The following is an 18,806-nucleotide window of genomic DNA, read 5'->3' as shown; positions in this document are numbered from 1 at the left end:
GGCAAGAGTATGTAGACAGTTCCTGGAGGATGAAGGAATTAATGCCATTGACTGGCCCCCATGCTCGCCTGACCTAAATCCAACAGAACTCCTCTGGGACATTATGTTTTGGTCCAACTGATGCCACCTGGTTGCACCTCAGACTGTCCAGGAGCTCAGTGATGCTCTGGTCCAGATATGGGAGTAGATCACCCAGGACACCATCCACCGTCTGATTAGGAGCATGCTCCCCCCCCTTTATTGTCAGGCATGCATACAAGAACGTGGGGGGCCATACAAACTATTGAGTATGATTTTGAGTTGCTGCAATGAAATTTTGGCAAAATGGTCTAGCCTGCCGCAACATTGTATCACTTTGTCAGGGTGTCTTTGATGGAAATGAAAAACCTACAGAGGGCTGAATTCAAACGATCTGGCATCCTTTCGTTCCTAACACATTACCCAGTCAATATCAGTATAGATATCCAGCATGATTTTTTTTCCTTTGAAATCTGATGTGTTTTCAAAGGGTTCCTTAAATTTTTTTGAGCAGTTTATATATGCATACATACAAACATTTATATAAACAAATACACACAAACACACATACTGACATATATAAAGTACTAGCCATTGCCTGTAGCTCCGCCCACGTATTAGTGAAAAAGAACAGTGAGTAGGGCCCTACCTGGCTCCCCACTCCTGACGTCATTCTTCCCCCTCCTCTCAGCCCGCAGGCTTTGTCTTGGATTAGCACGAATATATCGCTCCTGCAAGCAAACTATAATTCTTGGCACGATGAGAGAAGTCGCAAAATCTACCAGAGTGTTCAAGCAAATTATAGAAAAAACCTGATCTAAATCTGTGAAGTATTTCTCTCGTTCGCTAAATAAGTGGAGGTAAGGTACACGCCCCAAGGCTGGAGCGTGAGTGAGGAGTGCCCCGCTCCCTCGGCCCACTGCGTGTCTCTCAGATTTGCGCAAATAAATCAAGCAAATTATAGGAAAAAAAACCTGATCTAAATCTGTTAAGTAGTTCTCTCGTGAAAAGTGGACAGACATACAGACGTGGGATTTTATATATTATATATTTTTTAGAAGAGATGCATTTTGTTACCAAAGTGCTAAAATAAATAAAAATGTATAACTATAACATGCCAAAACAGCACAACTTATAAAGGCTGTTTCTACCTTTCAGTAGAGGTTAAAGTATCCCCAGCAACTGTTGTAGCTACTTACCTGTGAAGGACCTAATTTTGTGGCTAGTAGTACTGCTGATTACATTTAGTGACACTTTCTGACTTTACTGTGGAATTACCAATTGTCACTTATCCTTACCAGAGATGTCACAGCTGGGATGCATACTTAGGATACTGGGAATTACAAGCAGTGGGTTCTAATGCTCCAGCTAAACAGCCTGGTGCTGATAGAGCAACACACCTTCGACTCAGCTTACTGAGTGTGGTGCTAGTTACATTTGGAAACATGCGTGCATATAAGCACAAAATGACTAAAATTGTTGGCAAAGTCATCAGTGCACAGTAGAATTCCACATTGTTAATGACATCTATGATAAAACTTGTTTGTCTCTTATGTAAATAAAAAGATGGAAGTTGTTAGATCAAAATTCATTGAAAACTCAACTCAAGACTGCCTTTATTAAACACCAACCCAAACATTTTTCCAATAAACAGAGAAAATATATCTTACTTTCTAACAAGCAGACAATGTGAGAAACTAACAACCTCCTGCCCATGAAATCTCACAAACCAAATGTGTGGTATAACTCTGCCAAAAACAGATTTATTTTCTCAGCTTCACTAAAACAGAAGTCTAAATAAACTATAGATGCACTGAATTTACCCAGATAAAGAATCCATAAGGAATTATAAAAACAAATTGTTTGTATCCTTTTTATTAATTAAATGGACATCAAATTAATTTCTTAAAATGAGAAAATTGCTAGGATAACAATAATAATAAAACTGTTATTATTAGATAGGGAACAATGTTTTGTTTTCAAACATATTTATACATTTTAGCTATAACCTTACAGGTATAAAAATACTGTATTAACTGGAATTCTAAGATCCTTTTGTGTTGCAACCAGGGTTTTCTCCAAGGCTTGCATTGGCTTGTTGTTTGTTATTTTTATTCTTTTAAACTTAATATTTTTCATATTTTTATTATATTTTCTATTAAGTTCATAATTATGCCCAGTCTTTTTAAATGTGCCTCCATTCCTTGTTCTTTGTTGGTGGGGCCACCCTGAAGGCAATGCTACTGGGTCCTCCCTGTGGCTTGATAAGGAGCCTAGGGGAAATGAGTCAGCAGTGGTGCACTGATGTGTGAAGAATTCTATTGTAGGTATTGTTTTTTGTATGGATTTACTGGCTCTGTGATTATTTCTGTTCTATCCTTGGTTATATGCTAACCAATTACAGTTTATTACTTGATGGCCTCAGATTGCCTTTTAAGACATATTCCTTTTTGCTCTTTTGGGCATTTTTGCTCTGGTTTTCTATGTTTGTTAATAAATCTCTCAATTTATAAAGATTACAGTTTGGGATTGTCTTCCATGACAGATATTTGATGGTTTGGTCTCCCTTGTAAAGCATTTTTGTATATTCTGGGACTTTTATAGTCTTTTTTGAACTGCCAAAGCCCGTTTCCTATTTTGGGGCCTGTTAGGCCTGAAGCCAGCATGTAGTTGTCAGGGGCAAGGTGGTCTAAAGTGAGCCTCTTCTGGGTTGGCTTGTGAAGGTACTGTCCTGTCTTTCATGGTACTTTTTGTAGGCCTCGCATCTGTTTGCCATGTTTGGAACTCCAAATCACAATAGGTCCAAGGAAAAATAAATTAGCTGCCTAAGATTTTTTTCTCAAAAATCACAAACACTTCAACAAATAACAAAATGGTGTCTGAAACAGTTAAATGTGCTCAACGATGAAAAATCTTAAGCTAAAATTAAAATTAAAACTAAACAGTAATGTACTGCAAGAAGGAAAGTATGATCTGCAAAAATCTTAATGAAAAATGAAGTTTATAAAAATAATCAAATCACATTTATAGATAATACAGGTATTTTCCTTCTCACTTTTTAGCCCAAATTGTCACAAACTCCAGTTCTATGTCACTGTTGCAACTGTCTCAATTTTCCTAACCATTTATATATTATTCCCACCTGGACACAGCTATAGACAGAATGCCAATGGTTGTTTCTCTTGGTGGTGTTGATGAATGACCAGGCTTCATAGTAACTGTAAGTTTGATTGTCATGATTCCTTTTTCACTGACTCCAATGCTGTACATAAAAAAAAGCAGGTAAAACTGATTTGTTACTATATATTGGACAATTCTGCATTACTTAAGATGGTGCAACAGTTACCCAAAACTATATACAGACCACCTTAAAGACATTTAAATGGCTAAAGGTTTCTAATAACGTTACATAAAATACACCTACATAGCAGCTGGTCCTTGTATGCCCTTTATAATTCCATCAAGCACTGCCATGCCCTCATCAAGAATAAAACTCAGCTTCACTCCTCTGGACTTCAAAAGGGCTGCTATATTCTTAGCTCCATTCGGACCAGTCACCTAAAGTACAGAAGATTTGTAGTCCAAAGCTAAAATCAATCCACTAAATTGTAAATAATGTAAACTGTCACAAATCACTTGCTATGCCACGCTTATACTAATCTATACATATTAATAAAAGGCAAAGCCCTCACTGACTCACTGACTGACTGAATGACTGACTGATTAACTGACTGACTCACTCATCACTAATTCTCGAACTTCCCGTGTAGGTGGAAGGCTGAAATTTGGCAGGCTCATTCCTTACAGCTTACTTACAAAAGTTAGGCAGGTTTCATTTCGAAATTCTACGCGTAATGGTCATAACTGGAACATATTTTTTGTCCATATACTGTAATGGAGGAGGCGGAGTCACGTATCGCGTCATCACGTCTCCTACGTAATCACGTGAACTAAAAACAAGGAAGAGATTTACAGCACGAGTCAAATGCGGGAACGAAGGTAAATGACGTTAATTTTTGACTGTCTTTTAATACTGTGTAAGCATACATATTAACACATGTGCAATTAAACGTGTGCATTTACGGGGTGATTTCTCAGGCTTAAAAGCTTGCCTTTTATCAAACGCAGGAACAAAGGTAACTGACGTTGTTCACTGTCTTTTAATACTGTGCAACCATACATATTAAAAAATGTGCAATTAAACGTGTGCATTTTCGGGGTGATTTCTCAAGCTTAAAAGCTCGCCTTTTACTAAAAAGGTAAATGCAAAACTATTTTCAATCAGTTTATTGAAACGCTCCCGTTAAGGATTGCAATAACATATTCGCGAGATAAAAGAACGAAGTAGGGGGAAATGAAGGAAGAGCCGCAAACAGCGAAGAGCAAAAAATTCATTAAACAATTGAGAAGGGAGCGAGTGAAGCATACAAGCATGTTCATAAGGGAAACAAAGCACGGTGTAAAACGTAAGTTTAAATTAAGTTTATAGAAACGCTCCCGCTGCGGATTGCAATAACATATTCGCGAGATAAAAGTTTAATGAGAAGACACGAGGTATAAACGAAGCACACGCCGTGGCGCAACGTTAGGGGCAACAGTTTCAACCATTCTATGATCTGCTTCTCGCAACTGAAAGACGGCACATGGCGGATGTTAGCCGACTTGCTGATCGCAACGTTAGGGGCTTCAACTCTGGCGCTGACGATAGAGATTCGATCCACGAGAGGGGATGCAGTGAGTGTGTATGCCTGATGAGCCCAGAATTAGGGAGAAACACGTGTTGCATACTCTTTGCATTATTTGAAAGTAAACTATTAAAACCACTCTATGATCAGCTTCTGGAAACAGAAAGAGGGCACGTGGCGGATGTAAGGCGACTTCCTGACCAACCACAAGCATTACCTGGCAGGTAACCACCCATACAGTCAGATTGTGATTCAGAAAACGAATGCCATGAATGTAATTACCACGATCTACATACTGTCAAATAAACGAAACACACGCCGTAGCGCGACAGCTGTGAAAAGCGAGGTTCAGAAAAAAACAGATCCTTAACAAATTGTTATTGGTATATTTTCGATCCGTTTAAAAAGGTTTTCTTTTCTTATTAAAAAATTAAAAGCAGTACTTCGCCGCAACGAACCGCGAGAATTTGGCTATATATATCTGCTTCTCGCAATTAAAAGAGGGCACGTGGCGGATTTTAGACGACTTCATGACCAAACTTAAGTGTTACCTGCCAGGTAGGGTTACCACTTTTAATACAAAAAAATAAGGGACGCATACTGCAGCGGGTGCCACATCTCAGTGCCAACAGTTTGCAGACTCTACTTAAAAGACCCGCCCTCCTCACTGGACAGTTAAAAAGACCAATCAAACTAACGATGACATCAAGTATTACCCAATCAAAAGTAGGAAAGGAGGCATCTTCATAAAATGCGTGTGGGATGATTTGCATGAGACGCTGCTTTAAATAAAATGATAAAAAAAATACGGGACAAATCCCGTCCAGTATTGATTCAAAACGGGACGCGCAATTTCATTCTCAAATGCGGCACGATTCCGTATTTTAAAGGACGGGTGGCAACCCTACAGTGCCAGGTAACCACCCATACAATCAGATTGTGATTCAGACTAGGAATGCAATGAATGTAATTACCCCGATCTACATACAAGGCGAAAGTCTTGCAACATTCAAAGATGATGGTTTGGGATAAGTACACCATACAACATAAAAGAGCTTATGAAGCCTTGAACCGAAAAAAGCAAGATCTCAGAGATTGTAAAAAAAAAAAATAGGAGGTAATGTCGTTTTACTCGCTGTAGATTTTAGTCAAACATTACCAGTTATTCCACGAGGGAGACCAGCAGATGAACTCAACGCGTGTTTAAAATCCATGCTTCTCCCACGCTCGGTTATATGTCGCGTGTTCTCGGGTAGGTACACCAAAAAATGTATACATTTAAGCATGTAATGGGCAAACAAAAAATGAGGTATACCCGAAGGCACTGCAGTAGTACTTAATGTAACTTTACTTCTTAAATGTTAATGTTTTACTGTTTAATAATTTATAGATAGATAGATAGATAGATAGATAGATAGATAGATAGATAGATAGATAGATAGATAGATAGATAGATAGATAGATAGATAGATAGATAGATAGATAGATAGATAGATAGATAGATAGATACTTTATTAATCCCGATGGGAAATTCACATACGCTTCTTATATGTTGTTCAAATTCTTTTATCAAAATACCAGTGACAGCGCAATGCACGATAACATGGAGTGAATACACCATACGCATCCGCCCACGGCCGCCCTGGTGTGCGCAGATAGGAGTTGATTCTACAATAAAATAAAATAAAGATAAAAAGAGTAATACAATCATCACCCATAAAGCGGATAGTAGATGTGACGTACTATATGTGTACCAGATTTCAAGTCAATAGGTGAAACAGTTTGCGAGCTACAGGTGATTTAAAATCCTGGACAGACACACAAATTGCCACGGTAGCAAATTACAGAAGAAGATTTTACTGTTTAATAATTTATATTTATATGAAATGTGCTTCTTATATATTACTTCATATTCTCATATGATAATGATGTTAATGTTTATATTGATTTCTATGTTATTGAAACTGCATGTATGTGTGTATATGTATGTATATATATATATACTAGCAAAATACCCGCGCTTCGCAGCGGAGAAGTAGTGTGTTAAAGAGGTTATGAAAAAAAAGGAAACATTTTAAAAATAACGTAACATGATTGTCAATGTAATTGTGTTGTCATTGTTATAAGTGTTGCTGTCTTTTATATATATATATATATATATATTATATATATAATATACACACACACATAAACATTTATATACATATACATATATATATACATATCTACATATATATACACACATACATAAACACACACATAAGACTTATTGACTGAAACGGGCTTTCACGAAAAAAGTTAGGGCTTTGGTACAGGATACACCCTCCACAAGTTAAGCAAGTAAAAATAAAATACTGTATATGTAGAAATGTGTATATGTAGATATGTATATATATGTATATGTATATATATGTTTATGTGTGTGTGTATATTTTATATAGATATAGATATATATATATATATATATATATATATATATATAGATATATATATATATATATATATATATATATAAAAAAGACAGCAACACTTATAACAATGACAACACAATTACATTGACAATCATGTTACGTTATTTTTAAAATGTTTCCTTTTTTTTTTCATAACCTCTTTAACACACTACTTCTCCGCTGCGAAGCGCGGGTATTTTGCTAGTATATATATATACTAGCAAAATACCCGCGCTTCGCAGCGGAGAAGTACTGTGTTAAAGAGGTTATGAAAAAGTAAAGGAAACATTTTAAAAATAACGTAACATGATTGTCAATGTAATTGTGTTGTCATTGTTATGAGTGTTGCTGTCATATATATATACATATACACATATACACACACATATACACACATATACAGATATATTATATATACATATACACATATATTTTTAATATATATATTTTTTATATATATATATATATACACATACATACATACATATACAGACATAGATGCACTTACAATAACATAGAAATCAATATAAACAACATTAACATCATTATCATATGAGAATATGAAGTAATATATAAGAAGCACATTTCATATAAATATAAATTATTAAACAGTAAAATCTTCTTCAATAATTTGCTACCGTGGCTTTTCGTTGGTCTGTCCAGGATTTTAAATCACATGTAGCTTGCAAACCGTTTCACGTATTGACTTGAAATGTGGTACACATATAATACGTCACGTCTGCTATCCGCTTTATGGGTGATGAATGTATTACTGTTTTTATGTTTATTTTATTTTAGAATCAACTCCTATCTGCGCACACCAGGGCGGCCGTGGGCAGATGCGTATGGTGTATTCACTCCATGTTATCGTGCATTGCGCTGTCACTGGTATTTACATAAAAGAATTTGAACAATATATAAGAAGCGTATAAATTATTAAACAGTAAAACATTAACATTTAAGAAGTAAAGTTACATTGAGTACTACTGCAGTGCCTTCGGGTATACCTCATTTTTTCTTTGCCCATTACATGCTTAAATGTATACATTTTTTGGTGTACCTACCCGAGAACACGCGACATATCACCGACCGTGGGAGAAGCATGGATTTTAAACACGCGTTGAGTTCATCTGCTGGTCTCCCTCGTGGAATAACTGGTAATGTTTGAGTAAAATCTACAGCGAGTAAAACGACATTACCTCCTATTTTTTTTTTTTACGATCTCTGAGATCTTGCTTTTTTCAGTTCAAGGCTTCATAAGCTCTTTTATGTTCAATGTTGTACTTAATAAGTACTAATTATCCCAAACCATCATCTTTGAATGTTGCAAGACTTTCGCCTTGTATGTAGATCGGGGTAATTACATTCATTGCATTCCTAGTCTGAATTACAATCTGATTGTATGGGTGTTTACCTGGCACTGTAGGGTTGCCACCCGTCGTTTAAAATACGGAATCGTGCCGCGTTTGAGAATGAAATTGCGCGTCCCGTTTTGAATCAATACTGGACGGGATTTATCCCGTATTTTTTTTATCATTTTTTTTTTTAAAGCAGCGTCTCATGCAAATCATCCCACACGCATTTTATGAAGATGCCTCCTTTCCTACTTTTGATTGGGTAATACTTGATGTCATCGTTAGTTTGATTGGTGTTTTTAACTGTCCAGTGAGGAGGGCGTGTCTTTTAAGTACAGTCTGCAAAGTTTTGGCACTGAGATATGGCGTCAGCGCCATAGTTGAAGCCCCTAACGTTGCGGTCAGCAAGTCGGCTAACATCCGCCATGTGCCGTCTTTCAGTTGCGAGAAGCAGATCATAGAATGGTTGAAACTGTTGCCCCTAACGTTGCGCCACGGCGTGTGGTTCGTTTATACCTCGTGTCTTCTCATTAAACTTTTATCTCGCGAATATGTTATTGCAATCCGCAGCGGGAGCGTTTCTATAAACTTAATTAAAACTTACGTTTTACACCGTGCTTTGTTTCCCTTATGAACATGCTTGTAGGAGGATTGTGGGTTCGCTTCCCGGTTCCTCCCTGTGTGGATAGCGCTTTGAGTACTGAGAAAAGCGCTATATAAATGTAATGAATTATTATTTATTATTATTGTATGCTTAACTCGCTCCGTTCTCAATTGTTTAATAAATTTTTTGCTCTTCGCTGTTTGCGGCTGTTCCTCCATTTCCCCCTACTTCGTTGTTTTATCTCGCGAATATGTTATTGCAATCCTTAACGGGAGCGTTTCAATAAACTGATTGAAAATAGTTTTGCATTTACCTTTTTAGTAAAAGGCGAGCTTTTAAGCCTGAGAAATCACCGCGTAAATGCACACGTTTAATTGGACATGTGTTAATATGTATGGTTACACAGTATTAAAAGACAGTGAACAACGTCAGTTACCTTTGTTCCCGCGTTTCATAAAAGGTGAGCTTTTAAGCCTGAGAAATCACCCCGTAAATGCACACGTTTAATTGCACATGTGTTAATATGTATGCTTACACAGTATTAAAAGACAGTCAAAAATTAACGTCATTTACCTTCGTTCCCGTGTGTGACTCGTGCTGTAAATCTCTTCCTTGTTTTCAGTTCACGTGATTACGTAGGAGGCGTGATGATGCGATACGTGACTCCGCCTCCTCCATTACAGTGTATGGACAAAAAATATGTTCCAGTTATGACCATTACGCTTTGAATTTCGAAATGAAACCTGCCTAACTTTTGTAAGTAAGCTGTAAGGAATGAGCCTGCCAAATTTCAGCCTTCCACCTACACGGGAAGTTGGAGAATTAGTGATGAGTCAGTCAGTGAGTGAGTGAGTCAGTCAGTCAGTGAGGACTTTGCCTTTTATTATTATAGATATATGTGGATGTGTATATGTATATATATATATATATATATATATATATATATATATATATATATATATATGTGTATGTGTATATGTATATATATGTAGATATGTATATATGTAGATATGTATATATGTTTATGTGTGTGTATTTGTGTGTGTATAGCAACACTCATAACAATAACAACACAATTACATTGACAATCATGTTACGTTATTTTTAAAATGTTTGCTTTTCTTTTTCATAACCTCTTTAACACACTACTTCTCCGCTGCGAAGCGCGGGTATTTTGCTAGTTGGTTTATATTTATTAATGCATGTGGGAGTCAGAAGTTTAATCTTTCTGGTCTTTGGATGTCTTTTCCATCCCGTTCAACGAGGCACTGGAAATTTATTGTTAGTAGGATTAAGATAACATCCATCCATCCATCCATTATTCAACCCGCTATATCCCAACCACAGGGTCACGGGGGTCTGCTGGAGCCAATCCCAGACAACACAGGGCACAAGGCAGAAAACAAACCCTGGACAGGGTGCCAGCCCACTGCAGGGTGCGCACACACACACACACCCACACACCAAGCACACACTAGGGACAATTTAGAATCGCCAATACACCTAACCTGCATGTCTTTGGACTGTGGGAGGAAACCGGAGCACCCGGAGGAAACCCACGCAGACACAGGGAGAACATGCAAACTCCACGCAGGGAGGATCCGGAATTAAGATAACATTTCAAGGTTTTATCTATCTATAGAAGCTATTGTATTAAAATACTGTGGTATTGCAAGTACAGAAATACAACCAAAAGTCTGCCATAACACTACCTCACAACATTCTGCACCAATTTATCTAGTGGAGGCATTATAGTGGATGTTACAGTAAATACATAACACAATATCAGAGTCACATATTCGTAGCTAAAGCAAAACTTTAAAGTAGTATGTCTCCCAGAAATTAGTGACTATCTGCATTTTGTATGCAGGTAATGTGAGCCAGTTACAGTACTAAGGCATTGGACTTTAAACCAAAGATTGCTGATTTAATCTTTCCCCTTCCTTTCATCTCTGCATCTTAAATTTAACCAACCAGACAACAGCGGTACAAAGGTTATCTTGATTGAGTAAGTCAGTTATTCTGCCTATACTCCTACTGCATATATTGCCACATAGTCTTTTATGTCCTACTGCATATATTGCCACTTAGACTTATGTAGTGACACTATGACAATAAACTTTTCTTTTTTTGTTTTTTATGGTCATATTCTTATACAGTATAACCATGCATTTTTACAATTTGCCAAATTATGTACTTTTTTGCTTGGGTAGGGAAACAGAAAACAAATGCTTGTACTGTATTCCTGACTCTGTCCTTCCAAAAGAGTTTTTCCGTTCATTGCTTGGATATTTAAAATTATCTTCTGTATAATCAAACACTAGAATTTGTAAGTATTTACTTTTTATTCATGAAGCACAGTCTGCATGCACTTTCCAATTTTGGCATCTATTGCATCTTGCAAAAACAGTTAGCTCTAGAAAAGCAATTCAACTTCTATGTATAAAATGTACTGTGAAATGTACACATGACTGACTTAAGAGATATTTGGTTTGCCTTTTCTGAAAAGGTTTAGCAAACATCATCTTATTTGATTATCCAACATAATCTTATCTAAGCAAAATCATTCAGAAAGTAAACTGTAAAGTTGCTAGGTTATTGCTAAACAAGTCAGACTGCATAATACAAAAATGATTACATAGGTTGCAGGTTGACCAGAAGTAAAGGGTATTTTGAGAACCCCAAAATTACTTTTTTGTATACTCCATCACATGTGGGAGGCTCACACAATTCTTATGGGAACTATTTTGAAGGGAATGCCAGGGAAGGATTTGGAGATTGCACTGCAACTCATGTGTCTGCCTTTTGTTTCTTTAGTTAGAAGGACAATAAACTGAAAGAATTTCTCTGAGCCTACCTCTGACCCTCTGCTGATTGCACCCCTTTCCAGTCCCATGGGTAAATAGCCCAGAAGATAATGCAAATGGCCATCACTCTCATCCAACTCTTAAAGACTGCACATTGGTGTGACTGAATATAGGCACATATACCATTTTTTTTCTTTGCTAGAAAACAAAAAAGAGCAAATCCACCATGGATACTTAACATTTCTTTTATGCATTTATGTTGTCTTTTGACATCACTTTGGTGGACTGAGGAACCTAAAATGAACACTGCATTTCAGTAGTTATTCTGTACAGCAAGCTGACCAGGCCTGCCCACACGAACACAGTGGGGGGGAAAAAAAGGAACCAAAAAAAAAATATAAGAAAATCTTGAAAAAGTCAATATATTAATGACATACCTCCTCATCATGCCCAAACCCAAGATAAAATGTGCGGTGTGGTTTATATCCTCTTTTAAGTAAATATTCCAAAGCTTGCAGTGAGCCCTGGCAAAAACATGAATAAATAAAATAAGCCAAAACATAATTTAAATGAATGATATCCTTTAACCAATATGCAAGACTACAAAACCAATTTTTCAACTTTGAAACTGCCATACTGGTGAATACCATAAGTGACTGCTTATTGTCAAGAGTCCCACGGCCATAGATGAAACCGCTGATTTCCTGTGCAGAGAAAGGCGGAGCATCCCATCCATCTGAGGGAGCTGGGACAACATCAATATGGGAGATGATCATGTATGGTTGGAGTGTTGGGTCTGAGCCAGACACTTTGAATAGGTGGCTGTAATCTGAGACAATCTCATGTTGGACCAAACTGGATGAAAAGACCACAGGAAAGGCTAAATAAAAAAGGAGAATGAGAAAATAGTCACTTCTTCCACAAACTACACAAAGCTGAAAGAAAAAAAGCAGAAAATATTAAGCAGCTTCAACTTCCTTCTTAAAAAATAAGAATGCAATATAAAATATCAAAAGAATGTTGTTTTCTACGATATTCAACCACTTTTCAACAAAAATAAAAAAGAAAATTGTTCAATATGAGGCCATCATTCACTTCATAACACTAGTTTTGTTAGGCAATAGCTACATTGTTTCAAAGCTACTATAGTCTCTTAGTTCAGTACATACATCAGTAGTTTGTTTCAGATTTCCACAATACTGTACTGGTTTACAGATGAAAGAGACAGGTGAAATGAGTACACTTAGAAACAGGGAAAGAACTGATTACACTACATTTTTTATTAGTGATCAGCCTTGTGTTGTTGAAAAAGCCACCACTGTTGCCCATCTGCATATTGTCAAGTAGTTAGCAACATCAATGAACAATCAGTGTTAAATAATAATAAATATATTTTAAAAACCAATCCAAATTAAACACTTGAATCAAGCCACAATTGAACAGAGTGAGATGTAATATTTTTCTATAGCTGATGGAGATGCTTTTTGTGAATGAGATAAGAACAGAACAAGATGGTGCTTTTGAGTGAGTAAAAGTACAGTAATTAGTAACTTTTCTTTGTGAGTAGACATCTATTCAAACCCACTGTATATTGAGACTGTATTGATTGCAGGTTTTGATGCTAATGAAGAGTCAAGATTTTTGGCAAATTTAAGCTTTGAATATATCAACTTTATATCACCTTTATAAAATTACCAATTTTCAAATTAATTGTTATTTTTTGTTTAAACGATTCAGTATAGATTCTTAAAGTTTCAAAATCGATCTAGTGGCTCTCTATCCTGCTTATTACTATATGTAAATTTTTGCTTGTTTTCGTTTTTTAAAATCCGATCCAGCTGAGATTGTTAATGCGCCTGTTAAGACTTTCTATAGAAAAAGCATTTGACTATCTCGCATAAAATGGTGTGTCCACCTCAACTGAAATTAGCCCATAAATTTAAATCATATGTTTGGACTTACTATAGATTTAAACAGTGTATCAGTAAAGAACAACTGGATAAAAGCAATGCCATATGTAAGTTGTGCAACTCAGAAATTAAGTACTGCTGTAACACAACAAATCTGAGAAATTGTTTATTCCAATGTCACCCATAAACATAATCTCAATAGACATCCGAACGAGTAGAGCCTAAACAATCAACACTGGAGATGGCATTTATCTCCGTGCTTCCATTTAATTCACCATGTGCCCAAAAAATAATAGTATTTATAGCAGTTTTTATCTGTAAAAATATGAAAAAGATGGCTTTTGAAAAATTATACAAGTTTTGGAACTACAGTATGCTATACCAACCAGAAAGCAAATAAGTTACAGTACCTAGACATTATGAAGATCTTAAACAAAGCATAACCACATCTCTCATGTCACTACATTAAAAACGACTGGGCACCAGTGGTGGATGTGTTGCAGAAAAGAATGCTGAATGCCAGTCACACTGAAAGCAGCCTTGCAACTGAGATGGCTGGCTTTTGTTCCAAAAACCTTTTTAGCATTTCTAATGCACTGTTTCATTGAGGGGCCACATCAATTTAAAATTTTTGTGTTGGGAAGTCATGTTGCTTCTCTTTAAGCATGAGCTTGCTGTACTGCTACAGTAGTAAAAGTTTACAACATGCCTCACCCAGCTGAGCAAGCACACATTTGTTGGAATTTTCAGAGCAGCCCGCAATACCACAGTAAGCATGTGTGCAAAGCTGCCAACGTGAAGAAGCTCCATAAGCTGTACCTTGTGGATCATATAAGAGCTGTTGTCAGTCACGATGGCTGTTTTTTTGTGTTTTATGTTCCATTCATGCAACGCCACTGTCAACATGCATCAAATGTAGATACTTGTATTTAAATGTTTCCTTTTTGTCTGAGGAAGAACTGTGAGACTGATTAATGTGACTGCTACATAACAGCAACTGAAGATACATATAACTTGTACAATTATAGAAAGACTCAAATCTTTTGCTGCATCTTTAATTTTGACTAATTCAAGATTATTTTAATTGTCCAATAGAGGAATAAATTTGGCTAACAGTTTAGTTGAAGGGTGTCTACATGGAGATTCACAACACATGGCTAGGTTACTGAATAACATTTATTATTTAAAATGCAGTATTTGATTATTTTATAATTAATATTATTCAAAACACAATACAGATGTTTAATAAAGTAGATGTCATTGCATTGTATTAAAACAAGGAGCCCCCCATAAAATATGTGAACTCTGATGTGTTGATACATGTTATTTTAATTATGGTGAATTCTGAATGATTGCAGTACTGTCATTTTTTTTTTTTTGAAGAGCAATAGTATTTTGTTCCACATTTTGCAAATACTGATGTTAACTGTTCTTTACTAATCTAGTATTGCTTCTTAATTGTCATTCCATACTTATGCAAATGTTGTGATGTCACTATGTAGACACCCTTCAAATAAAGTGTTACTGAAATTTGTCACATTACTTAATCATGCATAGAGAACATTAATATAATCTCTAAAAAATGCCAGCACTTCAAATATATCAGTGTATGCTAATTCAATCAAGATAAAATCAATATTGCATCGAATTGAGACATTGTGAATCAAAATTGAATGGAATCGGGACATCAGCACTGATATCCAGCCCTATTACCAAGAACCGCCTTTGGTGATGCCCTTTAATACACAAACATCTGTATGTAGCATGTTCAACAATAAGCAGTTCAAGTTAATTAACAACAGTAGTCCATGGGCAAAAATTACAAATATGGTCAGCAGAAAAGTACTTTATTACACAGTACTTCTGATACATCCAATTAAACAACAGCATTATAACTGAGACCTGCTGAGTTAGAAAATTTTCAGGGCGAAATAGGGTAACACAGCTAGTTTCTAATAAAAATTAAACAAGCATGTAAGTAACACAAAACCACTCTCTATGTATGCTTATGAAGCATATGTAAAATATCAATGAATTGCACTTACATGTACAATCACATATAAAGTAAAAAACAATGTAAAATGGAAGTTTCTTTTCCTTTTTGATGAGTTTAATCAAAATTATACAGCAATATTTATGTTAATTTATTATTTGAAATTAAATGGATGTTACAATCAAAAAAATGCAAAGGAGGCAAGTCTTTAGAATGGAATACTCGATGCTATGCCACGCGTACACTTGCAGATGCTGTTGCTATGCAAGCAGTGTACTGACTACACTTGCGCATACTTTATGTAAATGTAGAGGATTCCAGTACGTGGCAGTGCGAGATGCTAGTGCTGGGCGGTATACCGGTTCATACCGAAAACCGTTTTTTATTTTTTTTATGATATGGATTTTTCTTATACCGCAACACCGGTTTAAATTGCCTAAACGACGTTCGGAATGTGGCGCAGCGGGAAACTGTTTAAGTGGGGACCTATTTCACTGCTACACAGCTAAACACAGATTTGTTGCACTAGGGCTCTTTTTCACTGCTACACCACCAAATAGTGGGCGGTAGCATAGGTATTCTGCGCGGTGAAAATGGACAGAGAGCATTCTGAAACTGAACTAAAAGTAAAGTTGAACGTGGTGAACAGAAGAACTTTTGCCGAAAAAAAGGAGTCACATCTGTCGCCTGGAGATACTTTAGTTTTAAAAGGTCAGATGTGTAAATACTGTTTCTATACTACTGGATAATACTGCAAGCCAAGTTGTACTTGTTTTTGTACTTGCTAGTGTACGTTTTGCTTGTATTCATTCTGCGATGTGCTATCGACTCGTTCAGAGATGGGCGCAACTCTGAATGGATGGCATAATTAAACATGTATAACAAAGATATTTTTAAAGTTCTGAACACTCCGTCGGCTAAGTTAATAACTAGTTTTAATTTCACAAAGACGTTTATCGTGTGCTGATTAACACAAAGTATTTGATGTGCTGCATTAACTTGTGACGGGGTTTGAGAAAATCTAGTAAATTAAACATTGATTTTAGGATGAAGTTTAGTTTACAACATTCTACTTTAATTATAAAATAAACTGAGAATAAAATGGAAATGTCGACTTTAATCTTGACATAGTCAACATGTCGAATTTATTCTCGACATATAGTTTGTTTTTTTCTTCCATGTCCATATTTTTTTTTCTTCACAGTGGCCCTAATGCGCTTCCATAGGGCTATACCACAAACAGCATTATAAATGCAAGTTGCAGTTTTTATTATTTATGTATATAGCTTAGCTTGAAGCAAGGTCCATATTAATGCAGTTTGCCTAAATGATGGTACAGTTGGTAAGATGTCATGACATTGTCATCACCAAGATTGCACTTGTTTTATTTTATTTTAATTTGGTGAATACTGTGTAATGCACCTGGGCTTGAAGCCTTGAAGTAATGGTGCAACTATCAGTAATACTATTATGTATTTTATTGTTATTATTAGTTTAAATATTATGCAGTTTAATGATGGTAAAATTGTTTAAAAAGTCACTTTAACGTGTCAGTGGACAGAGATTGTTAACATTAACAGAAAGTGTAGTTGGTTTACAAAAAATATTTACTATTTATTCCTTTTCTAAGACGTGTTCAGTGCAATCCAACTTTTGACAAACACCTCTGGATATTTTACTAAGTCTAAATGCCTCTTTGGATGGTTGAATATATGTTGTCAAAATCATAGTTTAAAGCTTTTGCAAAATTTGTTCAATTAAAAGGTTCTATATTTTGACTGCATCTGTCATGCAATGTGATTCCTTCTCTTTAGTGCCACCCCCTTGAAAACTATCACTTTATGGGGCCATGCAAACCTGGATTAATACTTGTGTGCACATTAAAATGTCTTTTTGTACGATGTACAATTCTCATAACAGTCTAATAGGTTATTCTTAGCCAGTCTACTGCAGTAATTGCAGTGGAAAATGTGGTTAACATCCACTCATACATGGGGAAAAAAATACCGTCTAATACCGTGAAACCGGCAGAATTTAGAAAAATACCGTGATATAGAATTTTGGTCATACCGCCCACCTCTACGAGATGCTGTCATGAAGGTGCAAAAAAAGATAGAAACAGCGACACAGAAGATGGTATTTGAGACAATTAAATGTACTGCACCATTACAATAGGGAATATGCAAAGCTTGTATTGCCTATGTGAGAAACGGATGAAGAAAAAAGCACCATGAATACATTTGTATGTCAGCATTTAAGTCTGATGATCTGCTTCACCGCATCAAACCATTCATCAAACACTGAAGCTCAGAGGACATGTCAAAAGAGTGCTGGGAACACATGGCAACCATGATGTGTGCGCATAAACATCAAGTATAACCCGGCACTTAGTGTATAATTGTGTTAGTACAGTGTCTTAAGACATGCACATTCACTTCTCCAGTATTACTCATTGATCAGAGCATACAGAAAGAAAATAAATCTATGAAAACTGGATGGAAGTAACCACCACTATTCAAATTTACAACATTAGTCTCATGGTTTTACAGTACCAAATCATTAGGAAATAATGCTAGCTGCATGTTCAGTATACTGTTTAGAGTAGAGTTTTAATTGTTAATGGCATTTACTACTCAAAACAGCTACATTTATAAATGCTCTTGAAAATGAACTTAATTCCTGGTCTACTATGTATTGATGCATACTGCACTCCATACAAAGTACATCTCTACACCAAGCGTTAATCACTGTTTTCAAAGAAATTTACTCTACCTTTCTGAAGGAAATCATTAAACTCTTCCAGTGCTGAAATATTCAAATCGGTTTCAGAAGTCGACACTGTTGGTATTCTTATCGCTTCTGTTGATAAATCAGAACAAGTCAAACTGGTCAAACTATAACAGCAATTTAAATTGTAGCTTAATGGAAATATTAATATTCAAACAGATAATAGAAATTAAGATAATCTAAAACCTTGTACTAAG

At 35.9% G+C, this 18,806-nt stretch overlaps 1 protein-coding gene across 2 annotated transcripts in view; it reads right to left on the bottom strand.

The window, feature by feature from the left end:
- The window catches only part of LOC114648241 (N-fatty-acyl-amino acid synthase/hydrolase PM20D1.2-like), a 78,197-nt gene that overhangs the window by 42,497 nt on the left and 16,894 nt on the right, over positions 1 to 18,806 (bottom strand). For both annotated transcript variants that reach the window (XM_051924613.1, XM_051924612.1), the window contains exons 2-6: positions 18,595 to 18,681; positions 12,567 to 12,799; positions 12,357 to 12,443; positions 3,443 to 3,576; positions 3,161 to 3,280 (exon numbers count right to left, since the gene is read on the bottom strand). In XM_051924613.1, coding sequence (XP_051780573.1) covers positions 3,161 to 3,280; positions 3,443 to 3,576; positions 12,357 to 12,443; positions 12,567 to 12,695 — 470 coding nt within the window. In that variant the 5' untranslated portion in view covers positions 12,696 to 12,799; positions 18,595 to 18,681. The remainder of the gene's footprint in view (positions 1 to 3,160; positions 3,281 to 3,442; positions 3,577 to 12,356; positions 12,444 to 12,566; positions 12,800 to 18,594; positions 18,682 to 18,806) is intronic.

Source organism: Erpetoichthys calabaricus, chromosome 3 (assembly GCF_900747795.2).
Source record: "Erpetoichthys calabaricus chromosome 3, fErpCal1.3, whole genome shotgun sequence".
NCBI classification, from domain to species: Eukaryota; Metazoa; Chordata; class Cladistia; order Polypteriformes; family Polypteridae; genus Erpetoichthys; species Erpetoichthys calabaricus.
This window is presented reverse-complemented; position numbering and strand designations above follow the sequence as displayed.